The sequence below is a fragment of the Suillus paluster genome, assembly GCF_016628075.1.
Source record: "Suillus paluster strain FC165 chromosome Unknown EDB91scaffold_249, whole genome shotgun sequence".
NCBI classification, from domain to species: domain Eukaryota; kingdom Fungi; phylum Basidiomycota; class Agaricomycetes; order Boletales; family Suillaceae; genus Suillus; species Suillus paluster.
This window is the reverse complement of record NW_024537809.1, coordinates 5712-31538: the sequence shown is the minus strand read 5'-3', so window position 1 is coordinate 31538 and position 25827 is coordinate 5712. Positions and strand designations below refer to the sequence as shown.

At 44.8% G+C, this 25827-nt stretch overlaps 6 protein-coding genes across 6 annotated transcripts; 1 reads left to right on the top strand and 5 right to left on the bottom strand.

The window, feature by feature from the left end:
* Window positions 1-243: 243 nt before the first annotated feature.
* On the bottom strand, window positions 244-1560 carry EDB91DRAFT_1088938 (uncharacterized protein; the record flags this gene model as incomplete). Its single annotated transcript, XM_041316546.1, has 4 exons — window positions 244-789; window positions 920-994; window positions 1095-1230; window positions 1355-1560. 4 exons carry the CDS (start codon window positions 1558-1560, stop codon window positions 244-246), a joined length of 963 nt encoding a protein of 320 aa, XP_041168847.1.
* A 2522-nt stretch (window positions 1561-4082) lies between these two features.
* EDB91DRAFT_1257135 (uncharacterized protein) lies at window positions 4083-6729 on the bottom strand (the record flags this gene model as incomplete). The annotated part of the gene is made up of 2 exons (XM_041324277.1): window positions 4083-4411; window positions 6225-6729. The coding sequence occupies 2 exons, from the start codon at window positions 6727-6729 to the stop codon at window positions 4083-4085; spliced, it is 834 nt and encodes a 277-aa protein (XP_041168846.1).
* A 159-nt stretch (window positions 6730-6888) lies between these two features.
* Window positions 6889-7311, bottom strand: EDB91DRAFT_1257134 (casein kinase 1, epsilon; the record flags this gene model as incomplete). The annotated part of the gene is made up of 2 exons (XM_041324276.1): window positions 6889-7181; window positions 7242-7311. 2 exons carry the CDS (start codon window positions 7309-7311, stop codon window positions 6889-6891), a joined length of 363 nt encoding a protein of 120 aa, XP_041168845.1.
* Window positions 7312-12185: 4874 nt separating this feature from the next.
* On the bottom strand, window positions 12186-13362 carry EDB91DRAFT_1088936 (uncharacterized protein; the record flags this gene model as incomplete). The annotated part of the gene is made up of 5 exons (XM_041316545.1): window positions 12186-12381; window positions 12410-12594; window positions 12642-13083; window positions 13204-13316; window positions 13345-13362. The coding sequence occupies 5 exons, from the start codon at window positions 13360-13362 to the stop codon at window positions 12186-12188; spliced, it is 954 nt and encodes a 317-aa protein (XP_041168844.1).
* A 564-nt stretch (window positions 13363-13926) lies between these two features.
* Window positions 13927-16707, top strand: EDB91DRAFT_1240430 (uncharacterized protein; the record flags this gene model as incomplete). The annotated part of the gene is made up of 6 exons (XM_041322024.1): window positions 13927-14247; window positions 14326-14481; window positions 14537-14809; window positions 14906-15847; window positions 15906-16271; window positions 16453-16707. The coding sequence occupies 6 exons, from the start codon at window positions 13927-13929 to the stop codon at window positions 16705-16707; spliced, it is 2313 nt and encodes a 770-aa protein (XP_041168843.1).
* Window positions 16708-23686: 6979 nt separating this feature from the next.
* Window positions 23687-25344, bottom strand: EDB91DRAFT_1088934 (uncharacterized protein; the record flags this gene model as incomplete). Its single annotated transcript, XM_041316544.1, has 8 exons — window positions 23687-23807; window positions 23861-24015; window positions 24074-24265; window positions 24318-24456; window positions 24509-24699; window positions 24749-24857; window positions 24947-25042; window positions 25100-25344. The coding sequence occupies 8 exons, from the start codon at window positions 25342-25344 to the stop codon at window positions 23687-23689; spliced, it is 1248 nt and encodes a 415-aa protein (XP_041168842.1).
* Window positions 25345-25827: the final 483 nt, after the last annotated feature.

Here is a 25827-nt window from a genome sequence, read left to right as displayed (position 1 = left end):
GGACGTGCTGTGAAGTCAATGTAAAGAACGTTAGCATGACAGATCCAACGAAGACCTGCATGTTTTTTGAGTGATTTTGTTATGCATACCGAATGAGAAAAACGTAGCAGAAGAAACACCAAAGCCGAAGAGGATCTCAGCTCCCAAGTGTGTGCTTAGGCATCACACTGCCTCGAGATGTGTCACTGAGCCATTGTCCAAAGTACTTCCTTCGTGAAGAAGATATCGGAAAGCTGCGCGTTATTAGGGAGGATTAGACATTTGAGTGGGAGTTATGACGATGGGTGCCGGTGTGGTGCAGCTGCCAGGTGGGGGAGGAATGCCGTTGATTTGAGTGGTGTGGATGTCTCGTTGACACGTTAGACGGGACTTGTCCTGCGCGAGCCTATTCCTGAAGGCCAGTCCTTTCTCAGTGGGTACTGGAAGACGTCCAGACCGGCGAATGATGGAGCTATGAGGAGTGGCACCATATACAGGCACTGGAATCAGTGGAGGTACAGGAGCTGGAATTGAGCCAGATACAGGCGCTGGGATGGACAAGTATACGGGAGCTGGAATTGGCAGGGTTACAGGCACTGGAATTGGCAGATCATCCTTGTCGTCTTCATCATTGTCGGGGAAAGGAAGATTAGACTCGTCAACGCGGTATGGCACCGAGATACTCCAAGGATATTGTCGGTCTTCACACCAGCCGGCGAGAAGAGCAAGTGCGCATGTCTTGAAAGCATGGGGATCATGTTTGTATAGAACAATGCCTGCGACAAAGAGAAAGAGATCCAGTATTGACAACTGTGAAAGGATGGACAGAGGGAGTGAAATTATGGCACAGTACGTAGGTGGTACCATCGGAGTCGATTGCAGTATAGCGAGCCAATGGTCAGTAAGTCTACATGTCAGATCAAAAAAAGGTAACATGTACCCTGGGACCTTCGCTTGTACCTAAAATCAAAATATGCACAAGAACCACGTCTGCGTGGTCGGCAATGACCAATTCCTGTTAATCAGCTCTGTCATCGTGACATTGGTCACTGTTATACATAGAGAAACCACCTGTCCAGCCAAGAGCGAAAGTATGAAGCGCCTAGTCCATATACTCTTCCACCTAGCCCAGGAACTGCTGGTGAAAGTAGCTGGGGAAGAATAGTCAATCGGAGGCTGAACAAAGTCTCACACGACATTGCTTGCGAATTGTAAAGGGTTGAAATCAGAGGTGCACACTGTGCCGCACATCTGGTAAGAAATAAATAAAGCATTGAAATCAAAATCACAACAAAGAGCAAGATATTGTAAACCAAAGGTGAGAGGTGAAACAGCAGATGGCAGATGAAAAAGTCAGTTAAGAAGTAAGTGTCACTTGTTGTAAATGATAGCAGTGTCCTCGATATTGTCACACTCCTCCTCAGCAATGGCTCTGAGAAGTGTGTCATTTGTGCTGGCGGTGGCTGTCAACTGCTCGTTAGAACCTCGGTCGTGTACCACCTCATGTTCCATGTCCCATTGAGAGGCTGCCCAACCCTTCATAAAGTTAAGCCGTTCTTTCTTCAGGAAAAACTTAACCATCTGTAATGCTTCCATCAAAATGGGGCTGAGGCGATTCCTTTTTTTGTATGGGTTTCGCTACTTGAGGAAAATACCTGTTCACAAGGCACCGCAGAGGCTTGTACTGGGGCGTAGTCCATAGCAATCGAGAATATAGTTGGGAACATGGACCGTGAAGCCTAGTCAACAGCTCGTGGTTAATGACAAAGGGTGACTTGAAGGGGCAATGGACTCACATTCCAAAATGCAAGTATGTCTGTTCCACGAGGACTAAGCATAGCCGTGGCATATGCCGTGAATTCCTGATCTACCGTTTGACCGCCGTCGTGGTGATGTGGCACATGCGCCACGGGAAGTCCATAGCAATGTGAGCCTAGTGTGCATGGCACCGTTCGTGGAACCACTACAGGTTGAGAATTCGTAGAATTAGAGATTTCCTCTCTCTTGCTCTGCATCTGCAGAACAAATTAATCCAATGTCGTGTTTTTATTTACTACAGAGACATACCAGCTTCAATATAATTCCTTTGCATCATCAACACAGTCCTTCTGCCATCAACTGTCCATCCAAGACATCCGCATCGCAGGATCAATGACTACAAAAGTAATGAAGAAATCAATATTTATTAAAACAAAAGATGGGACTGACACATAGCAACAGCGTAAGCATGTGTCGCACCCATCCGGTCGGTGTATTTGCTCGCCCAGGTTAAGCCTATGTCAATGAAAGGCTTACAGTGAGGTGCATGCAGGCCAATAGACTCCCAGCTATTAACCAACTCTTCAAAAGTTGGAACAGCATGGCTCAGCACGGGAGTGCTTCACTGGAGAGTTTTTGCTGGGCGGCGTGGGGTGCCTGGTATGAAATGGTAAATTGGATCACAGGCTTTGAAGTTCGAACAGATTAGTACTTACTTCCAAGATCACTTTCAGGTCCTGGAGGAACTGCCAATCCATCTCACTCAATCTTTTCTTGGATATGCTACATTGAGCCCAAGCATCAAAAAAGGCGGTTACCACCTGGGTCAGTATTAGTCTACGATGTATGTTAAACGGTGTGAAATCTTACCTGGCGCAGTGTCTGCAAACGATTGATCATAACATAGACTGAATCCCATCTAGTAGGCTCATCGAGGAGGAGTTCTATGACTGGGAGCTGTGTAGGGTTGCCATTGTCATCCTGAAACCACCCCTCCTCATTACCCCTAAGGATGGTCTCACAAAACCTGTCGCGCCTCTGGTTTGATGCACGGATCAATCGCACGATATGCCTGGCTCGCTCGAGAGGCTTAGCTTGTACAGCCTGGACATAATCGGCTTTCTGGATGATATGGTCTTCGACTGTCCATGTATCGTCCACAGTGGAATAGTTGGCAGTAGCATATTCATCGATTATATGCTTCATGCATATATTTATCACGTGCGGGAAACACGGTATCCTGTGTTCAATAGGATCAAAATTGATCCCGCATTCCCCAAGTAGGCTTGAAAACTCCTGCATCACGGTGTGATTGTTGCCCGCATTGTTGAGAGTAAAATGCCCAGTCTGAACAACATCAGAGCATGCAACACGATAGAGATAAGTACCGACCTTGGCCGCAGTTTCTGCACGATCGAGGAGATAAAGGATCATAGAACCCAGAGATTGCCCATTGTGGTTGCCGGGAACGTGGTGGAAAGCAATGAGGGCCGTCTTTAACACGAGCATCAAATCTTGATTGGCCCTGGCAATCCAATGAGCTGTGACAGCCATGAACGGCCGGAGCTTTTTATCTGACCACAGGTCAGATGTAAAGCAGACTTTTCCCTGCACATTCTAAAAGGAATAAGGTACTTCGTATGAGGCTTGGCAACTATGCACTTACTGCAAGATCTCGCTTCAAGGCCAGGAAGTATTCCTGCCATTGCTCAATGACCATTTCGCGAGCCTTCGTGCGGTGAAATAGACCAGACTCGCCAATTTCTGGGCGGAGGAGATGGATGAGGCGCCTGAATTCAGGGCATTCAATCATGTTTATCACCTGGGGGCGACTATTAATGGTGGCTGTAGGCATGAACTGCGACTCACTTGATCATCGGCAACAATAAACTTCACAATTTGACGATGCATTTCAGTCAAGCGTGAAGTCTGGAATTCTGTCTTCTGGAGAGCTCGTTCCTACCAGCAAGGCACCAGATCCCTGGTTAGGGGGAAGGACCAAGTGAATGCATCGTGCAAGGCAATTTCTTGAGCCATTCGCGAATCGTCGTCAGTGACCACCCTTCAGCAAGGCGTTCGTTTAGATCATTAATCTGTATGCGCCAGCCAAAACGCTCTGCTGCTTCCAGATAAAGTTCGTTGTGGTGAGTGAAAGCATGCATACAGGGGAGCTGAACTGGACGTTGAGCCTGCGTATACCATGACCTTGTGCGTTGTGTCGCTTTCATGAAGTGTTCTGGTGAAGGGCATGAGAAACAACAAAAGATTGCAGGTATGGTACTTACTCGCAAGGGATGCAGGTTTTGCTCTTGGTGTCGGGATCAATCTGATAGAAATGACTTATATCAAGTCAGCCCTTTAGGCTGCTTGAGGTTGCCAGGTAGCCAAAGGGTCAGTCCAAATGGTGCTGGTGATGGTCTGGAGTGGGCTTTGATTAGAGCAGTGCAGGTGCCACAGCGGTGGGTGCAGGAAGATTTCCCAGGTTCCTCTTCATCCCCCGAAATATTGTCAAGGTCGAAGACTTCACCCTCGTCTGGACCAGCATTAGCTGCATCGGTAGTTCTGTATCTAACAGGAAGTTGTCGCTGACGGGGGTTTTGAAGAGTGGTAGTGTTTGCTGCAGCAGCAGCAGCAGGGATGGCAGTGGGGATGGCAGCAGGGATGATAGCGGGGACTGGTGGATGCAGCGGGGATAGCAGGACGCAGCGGGAATAGCAGTAGAGGCAGCAGGGATGGCAGCATCAACATCAGCTGCCCAGGCCTTGTTCTGCCCTCAGTCGATGAGGTGCCATTTGTGGTAGTAGTGGTGAATATTTCGAATGACAGAACTGTCTGTCTATATAAGTCTGTTCTTCCCAGGAAACCCCAGAAAATGTGTTGGGAAACCCCAGAACAGACGATGTGCACGAGAAGGAAGTCGTATAGGCCAAAGCTGATGCGAGAATTGAGTCATTGACATGTGAGAGCCCGTAGGGCTGCGATATGAATTATGTGGTGTATGAGAAGCGAACAGTAAAAGTGTGACGCACAAGTTTGGCGCCTGTCAGATGACTGACCAGTGACAGGGTATGGGCGCAATTGGTCTTCTTCGTCTGTTTTCCGTCAATGAATGCTCACAAATCACTATAATTTGGTGGAGGTGAGGGTGGGGGGAATCTCAGCTCAACAAAGGACATACCTGAAGTGACTCAGACACTTTTTGCCAGGTGGCAGCTCTCCACACATGCACATGCTATCCAAAAAACCACTTGCAAGAACCAACTGGGGTCACATCAAAGAGCGAGCACTTGCAATGCTTTGGACAAGCGATCTGGCAAATTGGCTCCATGTGATTTTCTAGATCACCATCAGATAGATAGCTTGAGAAACAAACAGCTTACCATCTTCAGGGTTTCAATTGCTGAAGCCAGATCGCAAGGCAGTTCCACCAAAAGGTTAGCGATACATTAGACAAAGGTCCCCCATGAGGCCTCCTCGCATGTAGGTGCAGATGGTTGGATGAATCAACAATTACCTTGCACAAGAAGTTGAATTGCAATAGTCGCCTCGTGTGGTGGCCTGTGTGAAAGTGGTTCCTGAACTTTGGTGGTGAATAACCACAAGTGCTGAGACCCTGGGCCCTGGGCCTCACCTTGGCGATCATTGATCATGTTTGATCAGCACAAGCAAACACGATGGCAAGATACATAATATTCTGGTTCAGATCATGATGGTATGGCGCAAAGATTGAAGGCTGTGCACTGCGCAGCACGTTGAAGGTTAAAATAGCCTGACCTAGACCAATTAGTAATTACTAATCACCACGCTATGTGAAAGGTGCCGGTTCCTGAATGCACGGAAGGAACCGGCACCACATGTCCAGCTGAGCGGTAGCTTTCTATTCTTCTTCTCGTTTTTCTTCGTCAGTTACATCCCACATCCCGCTTCGCTCATTTACTCATTCCTCGCTCACTCACATATTTTACCCGCCCTCCACTCCCAAGATTAATGCAATCACACCATAATGTTCGCCATCATGCTTTAGCTTATATATTTAGCTACCCGTACATGAATACCCTCTATCAGCTTCGTATATCAATAAATCAGTCTTAATAGTCTTTCAATCAGCCCGCATGTCGAGTTTCCCGCCCACCCAGCGGCAATCTCACCAGCATCCGAACCAAGCTAACGCTCGGTCCCAGCCCAACCACTGATTGTTTGACATCAACGATTCTGCGTTAGACGAAGCTGGAGAAGCGATGCACAATTACACATGATGATATTTGAGGCTGAGCTATTCATAACATATACACCATATGTACCATGTACAGTAGTCTACAGCAGCGTTATTCAATAACCGGTCGCGATTTCCGCTGTGGAGTTGACGTAGCACACCATGTGGAGCCATTATGCGGGCGTAACCTTGCAAATAAGTTAAACTTCGGTTCAAAAATATAGAACAAATGTTACTCACACATGAGTCGATCTGCGCACTACCTTTGACGGACATGGTGACATTGCTTCAGCCACACAGCACTGGTCAGGTGATAGAGGGGGAGGTATGGAAGGACCATCAGGTGATAGAGGTATGGCAGGACCGTCAGGTTGGCTAAAATCCAACATGCATGTAGCTGGTGCAGGCAATGTGGCACAAAGACCATGAAGTACTGAATGGAGGTGATCGTAATCAGGATCTTCTGCGAATGCGAGAGAGCGGGTGTAAATAAGAATGTTGGCGAACTCAACGGGGATGTCATGGCATATATCTGCAATGGTGGCATGTGCTTTGCACTCGAGTATGGTAGAGTTGGACAACTTCTCGTTGTCGCTTGTTAACCATGGAAGGGAGCCACGTAAGAAATATATTAACATGTATGTGAGCAACTCAAGATTGTCACGACAACCTGGCTCAACTCCTAAGTGGTTGTTGATTGAGGCAAACACAGGAGTACCAGAGAGACTTTGGCCATGGCGAAATGGCACATGGTCACTGGTTGTGGTGTTCCAGTACATCTTCGTGATGCCGAAATCGATGATGAAGGCGGTGTGCCTCAGATTTCCAAGACCAACCAAGATGTTGTGAGGTTTGATGTCGCCGTGAACATAATTGTGCGAGTGAATATATTCAAGACGTGAGAGGTAGGAAAGTCAGTTGACCTATCTGCAAAGACCTCAAACCAAACGACTGACCAACTGGACTCCTAGATTCACAACATTGAGAAGGCTGAATCTTCGATTGTTCGCGAGGAAGAGTTGGTGGAGCGATGGCCCAAGGAGTTCGAGAACAAGAGCATGATACGCTGACTCTCTACCAAACCAGAGGGTGTGGGGGATGCCAACTCTGCCTTCAAGTTGTTTCAGGATCCAGTATTCACACTCCAAAGAAGATGAGTGCTCGACAACAGTTTCGAGTTTGAGCGCAACATGATCGTCATTGATGATATTCCGTGCAGAATACACGACAGCTAAGTGGTATAATATAAGTGGATCTGAACCAGCATGTGAACAAATAAATTACTACATACCATAGGAGCCAGATCCTAAAACCTCTCCCAGCCTAAATCTACCATCTACTTGAACAGGGACCTTATTCATGGTAACTTACAGCGAATCCAACTGAATAGCAGGGGACAATGGGGAGAGGGAAGTTGGAGAAAGCCTGAAAATGAGTTTGCCACCCAACCCCCTTCAGCTGGCTTGAGGCCGACTCAAGCCGTTGTTCCCACATTCTTGGCTTGTGCTATCTGTGCCGGTTTAGGTGCCTTGTGGACTAGACCTGAGTCGCACATGAGTGACTTGGTTCATGGGAATCGCCAAACTGCTGGGAAATCGGTAACAGCTGAGCCCAGACCGGCCAGAACCGAGCTGTGACACTACTAGTTGTGATTATTACAGGCAAGGAAACCCCCTTGATTGATGCCATGCTGCAGTGTGGCACCATACATATGGATTCCATTTGGGCCCAGAAGTACCTAGACAATGCACCTAGCCTGAGCCTCGCCAGCCTGTTTTAGCACCGCTCACTTGTATGATATGATTGCCTTATTTTTGTATGAGTAATTAACTGACCAATTAATTTTGTTATCATGCATAGTCACGACTCACAACCCGAGAGGAAATTGATCATAGGTACTAATTCATATGATGTGCCCATTCACATATTATCTTATGACAGCTGGTACAAGGTAGGCAGTGTGAGGGTTCAAATTTGTAAATGTCTGAGCAGCTCATCTAGAAACATCTACAGGATGGCCTTGAAGCTTGATGGGTCTGGCTTTCATTGTAGTGCTGGCTATACCAACTGGTTTGCCTACAACTGCGGGCATCGATACTGCCACAGCTGTGCAGCTGACCCAGCAGTATGTCCCATGGATTTCGACTGGGTGAGGGGAGGAAGACTGCCTGGCTTGTACGGTGGACATACAAGATGTTCCAGGGAGGCTGCCGCCGAAGAGTTCTTTAGCGCACGACTGATGTGGAGGTCTGGTGGTGCCACGGAGCTCTATCCATTCACAGTTCGCAATACGCTCTGAAGCAAAAGCAAACAAAGGCCTTATGTTCCGATCCCCAGTCAGTGGTTATGCATTGCAGCCAGAGGGAACTGGGTGAACTTGCAACATGACGTCGTGCTCAACACGCCTGGGAAGCGAGATAGAGTTGTTTGTATTTGTCAAGGGGAAGCGGGCAATCAACCGACGGAAATATTTTACGCGACACACCCCGCCAGATAAAGAACCCGAAAAAGACGATGGTCGCCGTTGTTGACCAAGAAGATCATACAGGCTGTCATAAATGAGAGAAAAACTTATGAGGCGACCTGGAAGATGTCAGGATCTGATGAGGTGATTGGTGAAAGATAGGCAATATATTAATTCCAAAGGCTGTATGACTTTCAATTAGTCCAAGGGAAGCGAAGTGGGATTTGGTCACTCGGGCAGTGAAATTTGTTGGCGGGGATCACGTCAGCTTGTCTTAGATCTCCAGTAAGTTTAAATGATGGTATGCATACTACTCGTGCTCGCCTCCTTCAGCCAATCCACTAGCAAATGGTAGATGGATTTCAGGGTACTGACATTAATCTTCCGCAGGCCCTCTACAAAGGCCCAATTTGCAAGCAACTTTTCGGGAAAATGGCAATGTAGAACAACGCGCTTTCCACAGAACATTCGAAGGAAGGGTATACAAGCAGTGAGTTGATAGATGAAGAAGTCATCGTATTGATATGCTGACGTGCGTGTAAGGTGCATTGTGAGGTGCAGCTACCTTGCATGTGCAAACATCTTTCCCTGTATAGACCGGGGTAGAGGTGTAATTAAATGATGGTTGAACGTTAACGCGCAGTCTTCCTGTGAGAGAGTTGTATAATAGTGATATGACTCATAGAGAGTGAAATGATATTTCTAGCATACCGTCTCTTGTCTCGTCACAGTCAATACAGTACAATATCTCATAATGCATAACGTCGGGACCCCCAAATCCTTATGCATTATGAGAATTAGAGCTGGCAGTTCATCAACGAGATGTTGACGAACATCTGGCAAAATAACATCATGTGCAAAGGTTGTTGGCTTGGGCCGTCCCGAGGGTCGGAACTTGAATATACTATCTAGCCGTTGCAGTACTAGTACAATGTATGTACTGTATATTCCTGACAATGGATGCTCTACCAGCAGTCCCTGCTCCCATCGATCTTCAATTGGATGTCCTGCTATTCATGCCCCGTTGTCCTGAAGTCCAGCAACGTCTCATATGATACACGATCCTTTTGATCAGCATCTTGATTAGCGCTACAACTAGTATCTTACACTCAATCTATCCAAAAGATCCAGAACCATATCACACATCTGCTCTCTCGGGAGAAGCGTGGGTCATAGAACTATTAACTGGTCACCCTGAGCGAATATAATGCGAGCTTGGTGTACATGCACATGTCTTCGCAGAACTCATCTCAGAGATTTGTACCCTTGGGCACACAGATTCCAAGTTCGTCTTGCTAGAGGAACAACTAGCAATTTTCCTCTACACAGTAGTCATGGGCTTACCTATCAGACACACTGGTGAAAGATTTCAACGCTTGAATGAGACTATATCTCGGTGAGGGTGATATTTTCAATTGTGCGCTATATCTCATTGTACATAGTTATTTTCGCAGGATGCTCTTTATCTTTCCATCCCCCCCCTTCTATTTGAAATATGTTCACTTGCTGGATGCATCTATTCCATGCAAAATTCACAAGAACCCCAAGTTCTGGCCATTTTTCAAGGATACCATTGGGGCCATCGACAGAAGCCATATTCACGTGTCACCTCGTGCGTTTGAATGTGGGCCTTATCATAATCGCAAGGGATCTGTATCTCAAAATTGTCTCTTTGCTTGTGACTTTGGGATGAACTTTACATACGCACTTACTGGCTGGGAAGGGTTGGCCACAGATGCCCATGCTCATGACCTTCGCATACCTCCAGGACAATACTTTCTTGCAGATGCTGGCTTTCCTCTATGGCCTGAGTTACTTGTACCATATCGTGGTGTCCGCTACCACCTTGCAGAATGGGGCTGCGCAAGCATAAGGTGAGTTTTCTTTTTTCAGCCGCTGGAGTGTACTAATTTTTGCCTACAGACCAGCTAACAAAAAAGAACTATTCAACTTGCGTCATGCGTCAGCACTCAATGTCATTGAACGTATCTTTGGCATCTTGAAACTGGCTGCTTCCGCATTCTCCTTCTATCGCCGTCATATGCTATGGAGGTTCAGGCACAGATCCCTGCCACTTTGTGCAGCCTACATAACTTTATCCGTTTCCATGACCCTACAGAAGGCCCCATCCCTGTTGATGCAGACAATGACCTTGGTGATGTGCGCACTGGAGACTGGGAGCAACGGGTGGTAGCAGATGACCATGAACCTGCTGATGCAGATGTTCATGCGTCTCGTGATCACATTGTGGAGCAGATGTGGTTAGATTATCAGCGAGTTTTGCAAGAAAGAAGTGTTCTTGAAGGTGGTTTGGATGATGATCTATCAGACCAGGCTTTATCAGAGGATGAGGAGGATGGATTGGGTCGGTTCTAGAATAGACGACATTGAGTACATGTAACTGGCACTTGTGCGAAATCGATTGCATTGATACGAGCGACATGATATGAGCGGTATGATACGAGCGACATGATATGAGAGTGGTACATGATATAGGAACTACATGGTGTTACGAGTATGAGACATGTTAAACACAACACAAGCGGTACATGATATCTACAGCTTCGCCATGAGCAAGGTGATATATTGAGAATGTGTCTCAAAGTCCCCATCAAGCGAAATGTAAGCAGCAAGAGTATTCTCATTTCCCTGACAGCCGAAGATCTGCATCAATGTCGCTCTCTCCGTGACCGACAGATGTCCATCTTGGATACGCATAATCTCCAAGGCACAGGTCATGGTGTTAGTGCTGGAATTGAGTGATGGTGCAGAAGACGTGGATGGGGTAGTCAATGACTTCTCAAGAACATCAGTCAGGCGGTTGATGGCACCCTGCATACCCATGACAGCGGCTGCAGGGGTGATCTTGGCTGCCCTGGCAGCACTGCTCATGAGTTCCTGACCACTGTGTCTGGATGCACGGGCCTTCTTTATGGCTGGTTGTGCAGATGACACCAGGGTCGAGGAAAGCAGGGAGGGATGATAGCTGGGGACTGTCAGAGTAACTAGTTGGAGCAGCCTGTGGAGGTGTAAGATGTTGAGTCAGTAGAGTCGAGTAGAAAAGTGTTGGTGCGCAAGCGCTTGTTGCTGGAGGACTGAGAAGGTTGTAGTAACAGTGGAAAGAGGAGGTTCATGGATGATGGTGCTAGGTGGGAATATGACGTCATCACTTGCATGTGGGGTGGCGCTGACAGTGTCCCCAATGGGACCCATTGTCACGAATTCCTAATACTGAACCATTTTTCATTTCTCGGTTTTCCTTCGACTACTTCCAGTACCCGAACCGGTCACGTGACTCCTCACCCTGTCACACCTTCACCCTTCACATATCACCCGTGGTTTCTCCGATTGGCTCCCCTACTCCACAGGCTAGAACAATCTCACTTCCCAAAGAAGAACCTGGTCGGAACTTGGGTTTCTGTTTAGTTGCCGTCTTACTCATTCGCTTATATATCATGATGTCATACTTAGTCATCCGCAGTATTGTACGACTCTTTTCTCATTGGCTGATTTCTTTCAGACTCCTATTCAATGTTATGTATATAAGTAGGTTAGTTAGCGTAAGTACTCCTTAGACTTAACCTCTTCGTTCTCTACTGTTGTAGTAGGCCTAGACGTTCATGCTCAATACTATCCGTTCTCATCATCCTTGACCGAGTCCTAGTGGTTGTTGTCAGACTTTGCCATTCAGTGAACTCTGGTCATAACAACATCTTGTTCATTTGAGCTCCACTGCTCCACTCGTCGATGCAACTTTCAATCTGACGGCAATCAGCACTCAATCCCCACGGCCAAAAAACATGGTACCGCAGTCAAAAGCAATGCAAAGCCAACCTCTGGGAATGGTTTGTAGAACTCGGGATATAGCACACCTTCGTCTTTCTTGTCAGTGGAACCATATGGTGTTGACCCCCTTCTGGATAATCTTGGCACCATATAAGCCTTTGTTACCATTTGGGAAGCAAGTCTAGAAAGACCATGTTGAGCAAACACACATGGCAAGGTAATAGGTACTTGCCTTATAAACAAAGGCAAAATCCTTCTTGAGTTCCCGTGCGAGCATGATATTGCGATCAATGACAGATTGCTTGGTGCTCATCTCGAACCCGTACTCATCTGCGACATATGGCCGGACTTTAGTCTTGACTTCGCCACGAAGGTGGGAACCTCGCAAAGTGATCTAGGTAGCACATTAGAGATAGAATATTCACAATCAAAATCACTGACCATTTTTAAAATCTCTGCATCATAAGCAACTTGAGTATGTAACCTCTTGCATGCTTCTTTCCACACTAATTTGGCCCATGTCACCTCCTGCATACGGTCAGGCATAGGACCCTCCATGCAGAGACGGCCACGATAGAGGGCCCACGCAATGCCAAAGGTGGTGCAAACAAATGGTTTGTAATTGGCAGCCTTTAGCTGCCCCTTACTTTCCTGGATCTTGACAGCCTTCCGCACTGGCCCATTGTTGTTGTCATCACCATCAGATGCTCCACGGCGATGTTTGCCCACACATTTGATGCTGGGGGATGGAGACCTACTACCTTCATCACCAATATAGTTGTCATTGTTGTCAGCCATGAGCGAGTCATTACCCTGGTCCCCATCCATGTTGAAGTCGACCAAGCCTTCAATAGCTTCGTCGAATAGGGCCTCGTCTGTTGGGCTAGGAGAGCAAGTCATAGTATTGTTGAGGCCCGAACTAGGGTGGGGACCACCTGCAAGTGAGTAGACATAGTAGGCTGCTATTAAATTCAGCACAATTTAAATAAATACAGGTACTCACCTCAAGACAACGCAGCAACTGGACTCTGCTTGTTTTGCCAGCACAGCCTCACGCAGTCGCAACAGCTCAGCCACTTTTTCTGGTGTCAATGTGTTGAGATGTGGAGTCGTGTTCTAGGATTACTAGTCAATGAAAAAGCACTATGTCATAAATGGCCATACCAATGTGACTCAGTGTGGCGCGAGCGGCACTATACTTTTCTGTGCAACCAAGTTTGGGTCCCTGGCAGGTGTTGACACAGTTTGACTTAAAAACTAATAGCGCCAGAGTGATTAAAATCAACTACTGAATGTAAACCTAACAAACCCCAGGATCGTTACCCAACGGAACTGCAGAGACTTGAGTGCATCCAGTATTATTCTGGTAAGCTTCGTGTTCGGCAGCCTTGCTTGCCTTCTGACGAGCCTTCTCTTGACGTTCCTGGGCCTTATTGACCTGCTGGTGCTAGCGATTTTCTTTGTCCTTGTGAGTCTCAGCTTCGAATGAAGATCAACAAAGTTGACGACACGATAACGATTAGAGGAAGAAAGATCCACAAAGTTGATGACATGATAATGATTAGAGATCAACAAAGTTGACGACACAATCACGATTAAAGATTGTCAATGTTGATGACATGATAATGATTATTTGCTAGCATCGTGCACCAATATTGCCTGACAGTTGTGACGTCTACATAGAATCTACCTAAGTGCCTTCACTCAGAACTTCGAGTCTTGAACAATGTCATACACCAAGCAGAAACCGCACTATAATTTCTGTCTCAAAGAGCTGAGCCGACACAAAGATATAACCTTACACATTCAAAACACTCCAAAATGTCGCCAACAATGGGACCTCATGGTTTTGCATCAAAACACCAGGTGTTCTGAACAGGTTGGCAGCCAATCTAGCACATCAGATACATTAACACCCCCAGACTATGAATATGACATACCCGAAGATGTCGACTACAAATTTCCACTCAGATCAAGATACAAGCCTGAGGACACAGAGTCTCTGACAGATTCTGGCCCCCAATCCAAATGTGTGAGAGTGGAGGAGGTAGCTGACAAAGAAGAGCCAACATGATTTGTCAAGGTCTTCCTGCGCCCAGTCGCAGATGTTTTGGGGGTCGGACAGACTGTGTTTGAAGAAATTCGGCAGGCTCAGGTTGACATTGGTCTGGAGGAAAATCCATGGGCACCTTTTGATGGTGAAGATGAGTGGGGCCTTGGTGAATGGCTTTTGAAGAGAGTCAACAAGACTGCCACTGATGAATTCCTTAAACTTGCCATTGTAAGTCTCTGCCATGTCTTGCCATCTTCCATCACCGACCAAACCACCTACCTAGACGAAAAATCGCACTCAGCCAAGCTTTATGAGCAACTATACATTCCAAAAGAAACTCAATAAACTACCTACAGGCCCTGGATGGACTTGCGAAATAGTCATGTCAACAGGAGATCGAGTGGGTGGAGATCAGAAGTCATTAACGGAACAACACGAACTTTGGCGGCGCGACCCTGTGAGGTGTGTGTGTGATTTGATTGGTAATCCTGCATTCAAGGATTACCTTTCATATGTTCCCGAGAAAGTTTATGCTGATGCGCAAGGGAAGATGCAGGTATATGATGAGATGTGGACCAGGTGATTGGTGGTGGAACATGCAGGTAAGCAAGGCAAATGTGTGAGATTGAATGTTAACTAATTGTGATATTAGGAATGCCTACCTTCAGGTGCCGTTGTTGCTCCGGTAATACTTGCATCCGACAAAACAAACATGCGGTTGGTGACAAAGCCACTTATTGATGCCGGCCATCACGGAGTGGATATGATCTGTGCCGATGGGAATATCCGATGCATTCATCCTATTCTCGCGGCGTATATTGCAGATCACCCTGAGAAATGCCTGATCGCCTGCTGTAAAGAAAACCACTGCCCTCGTTGTGTTGTAGGAATGAAACATCGAGGAGACCACTTTGACTCACCTCTTCGAGATGTCAATGAGACTCCAGCCACTCTTGAATGCCATAAAAACAGCGAAGACCCTCACCTTTTTGAAGATCATGGTCTTCGTGCGATACATTTTCCGTTCTGGGCACATCTTCCACACACCGACATTTTCATGTGTATCACTCTAGATATTCTACACCAGTTACACAAGGGTGTTTTCAAAGACCACATTGTGAGCTGGTGTTCTACCATTATCTCTGACGTAGAGTTTGACGCACATTTTCAAGCCATGTCCGATTTTCACGGTCTCCGTCACTTCAAATGGGGAATTTTGACTGTCTCTCAGTGGACTTGCACAGAGCATAAAGAGATGCAATGCATTTTCTTAGGCGTCATTGCTGGTGCTGTTGAACCCTGTGTGTTCTGGGCTGCGTGTGCTGTTCTTGACTTCATTTACTATGCTCAATACCAAGCTCACACGGACACGACTCTCGCATGGATGCAGGAAGCACTGGATGTGTTTCACATGAACAAAGCTGTCTTTGTCGAGCTTGGGCTTTGTCAACACTTCAACATACCCAAGGTTCACTCAATGTGCCACTATGTGCAGTCCATCCGAGCATTGGGCAGCGCAGATGGTTTCAACTCGGAGAGCCCCAAACACTTGCATATTGACTATGCGAAGGATGCTTACCAGGCAAGCAGCAAAGTAGATTATATTGCACAAATGACTCAGATCTCTTGCCTTAGATTTGCTTGAAGATGAGGATGAGGAACCGACATTCGCAGATTCAGACATCATCCCATCAGGTCTACTGGCATTGCATGGTTACCATGTTGCCAAGAACTGCCCGTTTCTCGCTGTCTCCATGTCTCATTTGCAAACAGATTTTGGTGCCGTCGACTTCATCCCCATGCTTCAAACATTTCTCACCCATCACTTTCCCCATTCCTCTATTTCTGCGAGCCAGTATGACCGTTTTGACTTATTTAAATCGGTTTTACTTCTGCTCCCTCGGCAAGACCACATTAGTGACCTCAAGCGGCTGAATCAAATCCACACTCATCCAGCTATTCCCAATTGTGATTGCCGCAAGCCACCTTCACCTGCACACTTTGATGTGGCGTTTGTGGTCAAGGATCACCAGCTAAGGGAGAGTGGTACAGGTTTGGATGGTATGTCAATCACTCTTGTTGTTGGCCCATGATGTTGAGACCTTGGCCACAGGCTTGCAGCTCGCACAAATACGTGCAATTTTCAAATTACCCTCTCACTATGGCAAATTTCCTCATCCATTGGCGTATGTCAAATAGTTTCAACCTCTGCGTGATCCAGAACCCGCGACCAACCTCTATCGACTTGCACGTTCGACTCGTAACCAATGGTGTTTCACATCTGTCATCAGTGTTCAAGACCTTCTGCAAGCAGCACACCTGATGCCCAGGTTTGGATTGAGTAAGGTAGATGTATCGTGGATCAATGGTGATGTTCTGGAGCTCGCTGACGAGTTTTATGTTAATCCTTATATTAATTTTCACATTTTTGATACTATAGAGCGCTTGTACTAGCACAAGTGTTGTGTCACGCACAGCTGTTGTTCATATAGTTGCATTGCTATACATAGCCCCTTCACATCGACAGACTAGACTACCTACAGCTATGGAACACGAGGGTATGTCTACTGCTGCGCAGATGTTACATGACTGTCTACCTCGAGCTATCGAGTCTCCCAGGCACGATGTAGTGTTGGTGTGGCGCTACGAGCCAAATTGCTTTTTCCAGATGTTCCCACACCCTCCCCAGTCCATCCTGGCTCACCATCCCACCACAATTAGATACAGCTTGTATGTAAGTAGTATTATAGGTTATATACATATAACAGAACATAATAGACCGCTTTTTCTGTCTATTTTTGTACCAATGCCTGCTACAGGGCCTCTGCAAGTGTGACACAATAGAAAACATATCAAAAACAATTTCGCAATTTTGACCATGTGGTATTGGATTGTTCTAGAGTGTTTATAATATGTTTACAAACATATATGGACCCATCCCAGCCCTCATTTGACCCCCTAGAGCGCCCTATATCAATTATTATACTATACTAACATAAAATATAAAACAGGTTCGCTTCTTTTGACCTTGGGGTATATAGACTTGAAAATATGATCCCCAACATCCCTTCAATAGTATACACAACATATAAGGAGCCTAGGTTAACAGGATCAGTTGCTGTGGTGCTACATGCTTACCCTCTCCTGGTGGTTCATACCCTGGGATTTTTTTCCTGCAGCTCCGGCCCTCCAGGATGGTAGGTTACTTGTTCCTATTGATATTAAGAGTATTCTAGTTATATAGCTACATCAGAATAGCATCAGTATCCCTCTCTACAATGAAATATCTCCTTCTACCTATGCCACTGCATATTTTCGCATTTTTGAGGTTTTTCACTATATTACTCTTGCATAAACTATACAAACTCCTTGTATCTACTTTCTAGTACATATATTGAGTCTGTTCATAGCAAGGATCATACAGAAATATGTCAGATTATTAATATCAAGGAGTATATCTCTACTTGTTGTGTTTACTGATAACGTTAATCTAGGCTACTCATGTCGGGACACATCTGTCTAATCATGACACTTGATGATATGTCGGGGCTCTATACCCAGAATTCAAGTCTGAATTGTAGAAAGATCCATTCACAACTAAGTAAGTGCTGAGAAAATTAATGTGTGGGCTATGGTCCCTTCTCTCAGTTGAATAAGGAGAAATATATAAATATCTTTATATTCAACTAACATCTAGGTCGAACGATTTGTCAAAGCTGTAGCTAATCGAATGTAGGACTACCCCAATATCCTGTTACTACACTAATATAGTGTAGTAAGGTATGTGGGTGTAGTCAAGTTCTTTAGTATTGCAGTCTTACACCAAGTTGTTGACAATATTTTCAATGTTTGACTTTTAGCTTCCCACGTTCCTTTTCCTATCTACTGGGTTCTCCTGACTCTCATTCTCAATGGATCTTTCCAGGAATCAGGACTGTGTTCCTAGGGATGTATGGATTATATCATAGTCTGATTAGTACATATATGATCTATATGTGCTATTGATTCCTAATCAGTAAAAGTAGAGATCATATCCTGATATTGATACTCTGACATATTTCTGTATGATCCTTGCTATGAAAAGACTCAATATATGTACTAGAAAGTAGATACAAGGAGTTTGTATAGTTTATGCAAGAGTAATATAGTGAAAAACCTCAAAAATGCGAAAATATGCAGTGGCATAGGTAGAAGGAGATATTTCATTGTAGAGAGGGATACTGATGCTATTCTGATGTAGCTATATAACTAGAATACTCTTAATATCAATAGGAACAAGTAACCTACCATCCTGGAGGGCCGGAGCTGCAGGAAAAAAATCCCAGGGTATGAACCACCAGGAGAGGGTAAGCATGTAGCACCACAGCAACTGATCCTGTTAACCTAGGCTCCTTATATGTTGTGTATACTATTGAAGGGATGTTGGGGATCATATTTTCAAGTCTATATACCTCAAGGTCAAAAGAAGCGAACCTGTTTTATATTTTATGTTAGTATAGTATAATAATTGATATAGGGCGCTCTAGGGGGTCAAATGAGGGCTGGGATGGGTCCATATATGTTTGTAAACATATTATAAACACTCTAGAACAATCCAATACCACATGGTCAAAATTGCGAAATTGTTTTTGATATGTTTTCTATTGTGTCACACTTGCAGAGGCCCTGTAGCAGGCATTGGTACAAAAATAGACAGAAAAAGCGGTCTATTATGTTCTGTTATATGTATATAACCTATAATACTACTTACATACAAGCTGTATCTAATTGTGGTGGGATGGTGAGCCAGGATGGACTGGGGAGGGTGTGGGAAGGGTTCATATTGTGGAGATACCCAAAATGGGCTATGTTTTGGGTGTTGTGGAGAAGTTCCCACAGCAGATGACTAAAAATGCGAACATGTGACCCTGTAAATGGCTGTACTAGGGCACAAAATGAGGATTTACACTGATGTATCAGCCAGTGCTGGTACCTGCTGGGAGAGGATCTGTACTGATACATCACTCCCAGAGACTGACTGACTACAGTATTTTATGTATCACCATTACATGACAATTGTCATGGTTGATACATCAGAATGACAGGATGGGGTGCTTGTCAAAACAGTAGCTCAAGTTGTGATGAGATGTGTATATATCCACAGAGTAACTCAGGGATTGTGAACCCAGTGCAGCATCTACAACCAGCCTTTCAGCTCCTCCTATGTGTCATATCATAGGGTGAGTTGGATGCTACATTCAAGTTGACCATGTGACCCATGGTGACTGAATGTCATGCTCCTTGCTTGACTGCGCAGTACGATAACACCTAATATGTCGTATATTGTGCTGGTACTCGAGTAAAATAGAGGGTCAGTGACACTCTGACTCTCCTGTTCATTTCTATGTCCTAATATAGAGTGATCCTGAAGTCAAATCAACTCACAATGATCCCAAACTCTGTTTCTGCACTCAAGGCAAGACATCGTGCAAACATTGCAACACTTCCTCCAGAACTTTGGGAGATCATTTTTGATCATGCCACCTATGTCTCTGGCATCTTTATTCCTGAGATTTATGAACATTCGGGCACTCTTGGATCCCTTTTCAATTGTGACCACCATCCCCTCATCAGACAGGCCTTTGTGACCAAGTGTTACCTCATTTGTGTCTGCAAAAAATGGTGGCACCTGGCCACACCGTTTCTTTATTGGTCCATCTTCATTGGCCGAGGTCGATGTCTGTCATCTCTCGCCAGCACACTTGCCTTATCGGCTCATGGTAAAGGTGTGCTTCTGGGTGAACGGTCTCTGCATCAGTGAACTGGTGAACAAATTAAAACCTCTTAGTTAGCTATATACAGTGGCTCAAACAAGTGTCCGAATGTTTATGCATTTTCAAGTAATTGAACAATAGCAAGGCAGAACCAAACAATGACCAAATGGTATAGGGACATGTCTGAAAGCCCTATATCATGGCTCAAATCTGAGATATATAGTGTGGGAACCCGACCATATATGGGCAAGCTATGGTAATTCTAAATACATGACTCATTCGGACACTTTTTTGACTTTGTATTTAACCAAGACTATTCTATGATTCTAGTACTTGGTGCTACCCCCCTTGGCTTTAATAACTGCTGCAATCATCCTAGGCATACTTTCTATCAATTTTTGATACTCCTCTTCAGCAACCTTTTTCCACTCTGCTGCAACTCTCTCCCATAGTTTAAATAGCCCCTGTGGAGGATCTTGATAGGCAGCAAGTAGTCTTTTGAGTAATTCACAAAGATGTTCAATGAGATTGAGGTCTGGAGACTGTGCTGGCCATGATAGAACATTGATATCATGGTCTTCAAACCATGTTGTAGCCAGTTTTGAGGTGTACTTGGGGTCATTATCTTGTTGAAAGATAATGTCTTCTTCATCAATTCCTGACTCCTGTATGCTTTTGAGTAGACACTCCTCTAGAATAGAGATGTACTGCTCTGCATTCATCTATCCTTCCACCTCACAAAGAATCTCCACACCATTCCACCCCATACAACCCCATACCATCATACTTCCTCCTCCAAACTTCAGTGTACCCTTGACTTCTCTTTCTCCTAATGGTTCTCCTGCCTTTTTCCACACATATTCCTGGTCATATGACCCCATTCTATTGATTTTTATTTCATCTGACCAAATAACTTTCTTCCAGTCTTCCACACTCCAATGTTGGTGCTTCAAAGCAAAGGCCAGTCTTCTCTTCCTATGAGCTACAGAGAGGAGGTCTTTTCTTCTTGGTTACAGCCTTAAGATTGGCTGCCTTGAGGGTGTTTCTGACAGTTTTGGTGGAGACAGGAGTGGATATGATGGAATTGATGAACTTGGTAGCTTGGGTAGCATTTGAAGCCTTGCCAGATAGAATTTGGTGAACAATAGCTCTGTGGTTCTGTGGAGTAAGCTTGGGAGGACATCCCATTTAATGATTTTCCTTCTCTGGCATGTGCTGCTCTATGACTGTAGTAATAGTAGACTTTCCAAGACCAGTTTTTGAGGCAATTTGCCAAGTAGATAAACCAGAGGTACAGAGAACAAGGATATTATCCTTGTGAGCAGAGGAGATGGACTTCATGATGATTATGTTGAATTTCATGATCTTATGTGGGTTTATATATTCAAATAATATTGCAATCATACCATATTATCATTATGACATGGCTTTAATTAAGAGTATTATGTATGAATGGTCTGATTTTGTGATTTCAATAAAAAGTCAAAAAAGTGTCCGAATGAGTCATGTATTTAGAATTACCATAGCTTGCCCATATATGGTTGGGTTCCCACGCTATATATCTCAGATTTGAGCCATGATATAGGGCTTTCAGACATGTCCCTATACCCTTTGGTCATTGTTTGGCTCTGCCTTGCTATTGTTCAATTACTTGAAAATGCATAAACATTCGGACACTTTTTTGAGCCACTGTATGGTCAACAATCACCACAATCGCCATAAATTTTGTAGGCAGGTTTACTTTGACATGTTTGACCTTATGAAGGAAAGAGGAATTTCAAGCCGACTAGTCAAGTTGTTGTATCCTCGACATACCATTCTCTATGTGAACTGAGTTATGAATGAAATATGTCATGGGAGCCAATGAAGTGAACTGCAGATCCATAATTGTCAGGACATGCATCAAGGTTGCCATTCACATGGGCATTGAACCCTTGTGCAACGCTACAACGACTACAATAATCCCCTGAGTGAATATGTGCAGTTAAATTATGACCAATAAAGTTTTGCGTGTACCTTCCAACAAAGGGGCTATAATGAAATTGTTCATGTAGTCCCCATACCCTATGAAGGAAGAATGAATTTTCAAGTCAACCAGTCAAGTTGTCATATCCTCAATACAACATTTTATACATGAACTGAGTTATGAATGAAAGATGTCATGGGAGCCAATGAAGTGAACTGCGGATCTGTAATTGTCGAGACAAGCATCGAGGTCACCACATGCATGCGTGTCAGACCCTTATGCAACACTACAACGACTAAAATCATCCCCTGCGTGAATATGTGCAGTTAAATTATGGCTGTTGAAGTTTCATATGTACCTTCCAACAAAGCAGCAAGAGTGAAATTTTTAAATAGAATTGTCGAGACAAGCAACAAGATCATGACTGATGTGGGCACCAAACCCTTGCAGAAAATCCCTGACTTGGATATGTCATTCAGATGCACAGACATTTGCAACTGGTCGAAGAAGATATACTATGTGACAACACTTTGACTATATTACCTAAATGAAACAGTAGATATATCTCGAGTACTTTGGCACCTTGCCATGATGATAGGTGCAATGCACGAGGCTGACACTAGTACTTAATTCATACAATAACAGCAAGACTGTCCTGACGTGAAGATAAGGCAAACATCAGTGTATTACGTCAAACTCACAAGTCTGACTGGCGTTGGGAAAGACAAAAATGGCCACAATAATTTTTCCAGTGTTGCACTGATATCCCAATTTTAACAAATGGGTGGTGACATAATGATTCATGGCTTGGATGCTGAGGAGCAGGGCCATGGAGTTTTGAGGAGATGATAAGCTATGTCTAGTATTTTGATTTTGTAGATACACATTATCTTTGCTCAGATAAGTGGTATTTTGACCGAGTTGCAAAAGCACATTGTGATATCATGTTGGTGCCAGACTATGAATTATGTTCTTTGATTTGGCTATTTACTGAAATATATTTCCATATTCTAATGTCTGCCGCAGCTCCTTCACATACCCAATGCGCCTCTCGTGTCTTTGTCTGCCAATCAAACCTATTCAGTTGGAGGTTGGGATTGGTCTCCTCAACTGAGAGTGTTGCATTTAGAAAACTCTTAGCAGTTGATTGCGCATCCACACGACATGTCTTTTGTTGGCACAGCTGTCCCTCCAGTTGTACAAGGAGCAAACATCCCTGTTGCATGGAAGTGTTGGACATGTAAATAGATTTAGTAGCTATTAGCAAGTTAAATGGCATGAGTTCTGGACAGTCAACCAATGATACTCAGTTGGGGGCTGTGCATAACCTCTGTGATTAGGGTATTTGTAGGTAGAAAACTTTTAATGACTGATTGTAAAGCCACCCCACATATTATTGCTGGCGCAGTGGTCACCACAATCAAATAAAGAGATAAATACCTCATCAATGGCACTGGGCAGCTTCAAGTTTGGACATTGAAATAAATCAAATCAATTATAATTAGCGGGTTGATATGGAACACCACGAAGAACCTCAAATGACCTCCAATCTCAAACCAGGTAAATGATGTGACATTGTAACAACTAAAAACATTATTGTAGACGTAAATATTTCCAGCAAGATCAGATTAGTATGGGTAATAGACCGTGTTGATTAGTGGGCAAAAGACAAAGGGGTAATGATAGAAGCCAAGAACGGTGAGAGGGAAAAAACTTAGTCCGAGTCAAAAGCAGCATCCTCCAGCACCTTCCTCTGCTGTGCTAGTGTGTTGACAGACATCTGCGACACAACATCTGGGGTTAGGTCCTCATGATGATTTGTTCCAAATATTTTCCTAAACATCAAGGTCAGCCATCCAATCCTACTAGTAGATGATGAAGTTGTTACCTAGTCCACCATTCCAGAAGCTTATCCACCCTATGTTTTGTGATAGAGCCGGGGATGTCCTCAAAAAAGTCTACAATGTTGTTCCAGAACCCTTCATAGTCAAAGTCCCCATCAACAGTGTGCCAAGATGACATGTTTGATAAAGCAAAATGAACCTGCCGCTCAAAGGTTAGAGGCCGGACGTCAACATGGTAGCTATTAATATTTACTTACTTGACAAACAACATAGGCAATAGCACGAGAGGTAACTTTTTTCATGTTGATGATCGAGGCAATGCAAGTTTTGACCTTTGCCTGATCCGATTTCCATTGGGTGTGCCTGTTGTTCTCCAGGATGTCAGCTCCGTCACCATCACCTTTGGCTTCCTTTGCAGAGGAAGGAGATGTAAAGATGGCTTTAAAAGCCTGTAATGCAAAGAGGAAGATGTCATTGTGAGCGGGTTCCCAAGTCACTCACCTGAACTAGAAGCTTGGACTTGAAGAGCCCTTCCTCAAGGTTCTCACAGTTGACTGTGTAGTTTTCATACAAGAACAATGGCCAAGAGTTTTCTGAGACGATGCACTCTGACATTCTGTTGCAAATGTCGACCTTGATGCTGGACTGGCATCAGCATCATTTGATAGTCTGGAAAGGTTAACTTTGCTCACCGATTTTGATCCCAGTCCCAGTCTGCAGGGCAAAGTAGCTTCCCACAAACATTGCTCACAAAGCCGCGCAAATGCTTGTCATCAGGTTTGATCAGAGGAGAAGGGCGAAATTCTTGATTGACCCAGGCAGCTACCAGATCTTTAAGGCAGGAGGTATTGTCCCCACGAGCTGCGTCGGCTCCTTTCTTGAGCTATAAAATGATCAGCACGCAATGGGATTTTGTTTATGACTGATGAGACCTTTTTCAACATATCTTCACAATCTTCATGCTCAAGGGTCCCCAACTTCCTGTGCAGCCATGGCAGCGTCCACGAGAGTTTGATGTAGCCACATTGCATGCAATCTTGCCTGGGTTTATTATGGGATGAACATATGGTATAACAATGCAGTTGACCACCTATGCTGGCATGGCCGCATCCCCCAATTGATTCTTGTACCAGCAATCATTCTCAGAAATCAAGTCTTCCAAGGTGGCGTAAAGGGTAACCAGGCGACAAATTTCCCTACCTTGTGCAATGTAGTAGGTTGTTTTTCTTTTAAAGAATAAATCAATGCTGGCCTAAGGGTAATGAATAAAACAGTACACTTACCTCTGCTTCATTCCCCTCTCTTGCTGCATAATCTCCAGCTCATCTTCTAAGGCAGCAATGCGATGCTTGGCCCTTGTGTCAGCAGTGGTAGGCAAGGCCCCAGCTCCAGATACTGATGGTGTATGTTGTGAAAGCCCAACACTGTCGGACGCTGACTGGGACTCGGAAGCATTAGAATTGGGAGATGCCATGACGTGGAGGAGTGAGAGGAAGGGAAGGAAAGGGAGAAAGGACGGTCGACACATAGTGAAAGAGTGAGGTGAAGTGAAGAAAGCTATCAAGCGGTAACTTGAAACAGCTCTTTATATATGTTCAATGTTCACTAGAGCATGATCTTAATGATAAATGATGTTTACATACCAACACACACACACACACCTGGTTTTATGGTACTTCCATTAGTCTCAAAGGCCCTGCCGCCTGGTAGCATTGTCTTAGAGGTGATCACCATAAATGCATATTTACGTATGGCACCAGGGTTTTATGATGCTCCCGTCAGTCACCCTGCCGATCAGATCGTTGATGGACACTTTATGCTCTTTTCTTTCAGCAATTGTAACACATCAATAAAAGAAATACAGAGAAGAGCAAGGGTGCTTAATGTTCCATGAAGTCAGATCTTGATCACCGGCTGTTGAACTTCATCTGACAGCAATTTAGAGTCCTCAGGCATTGCAAACTTGAGATGTGAGTTGTATGACTCACTGGCAGATCATGAGACAGGGAAC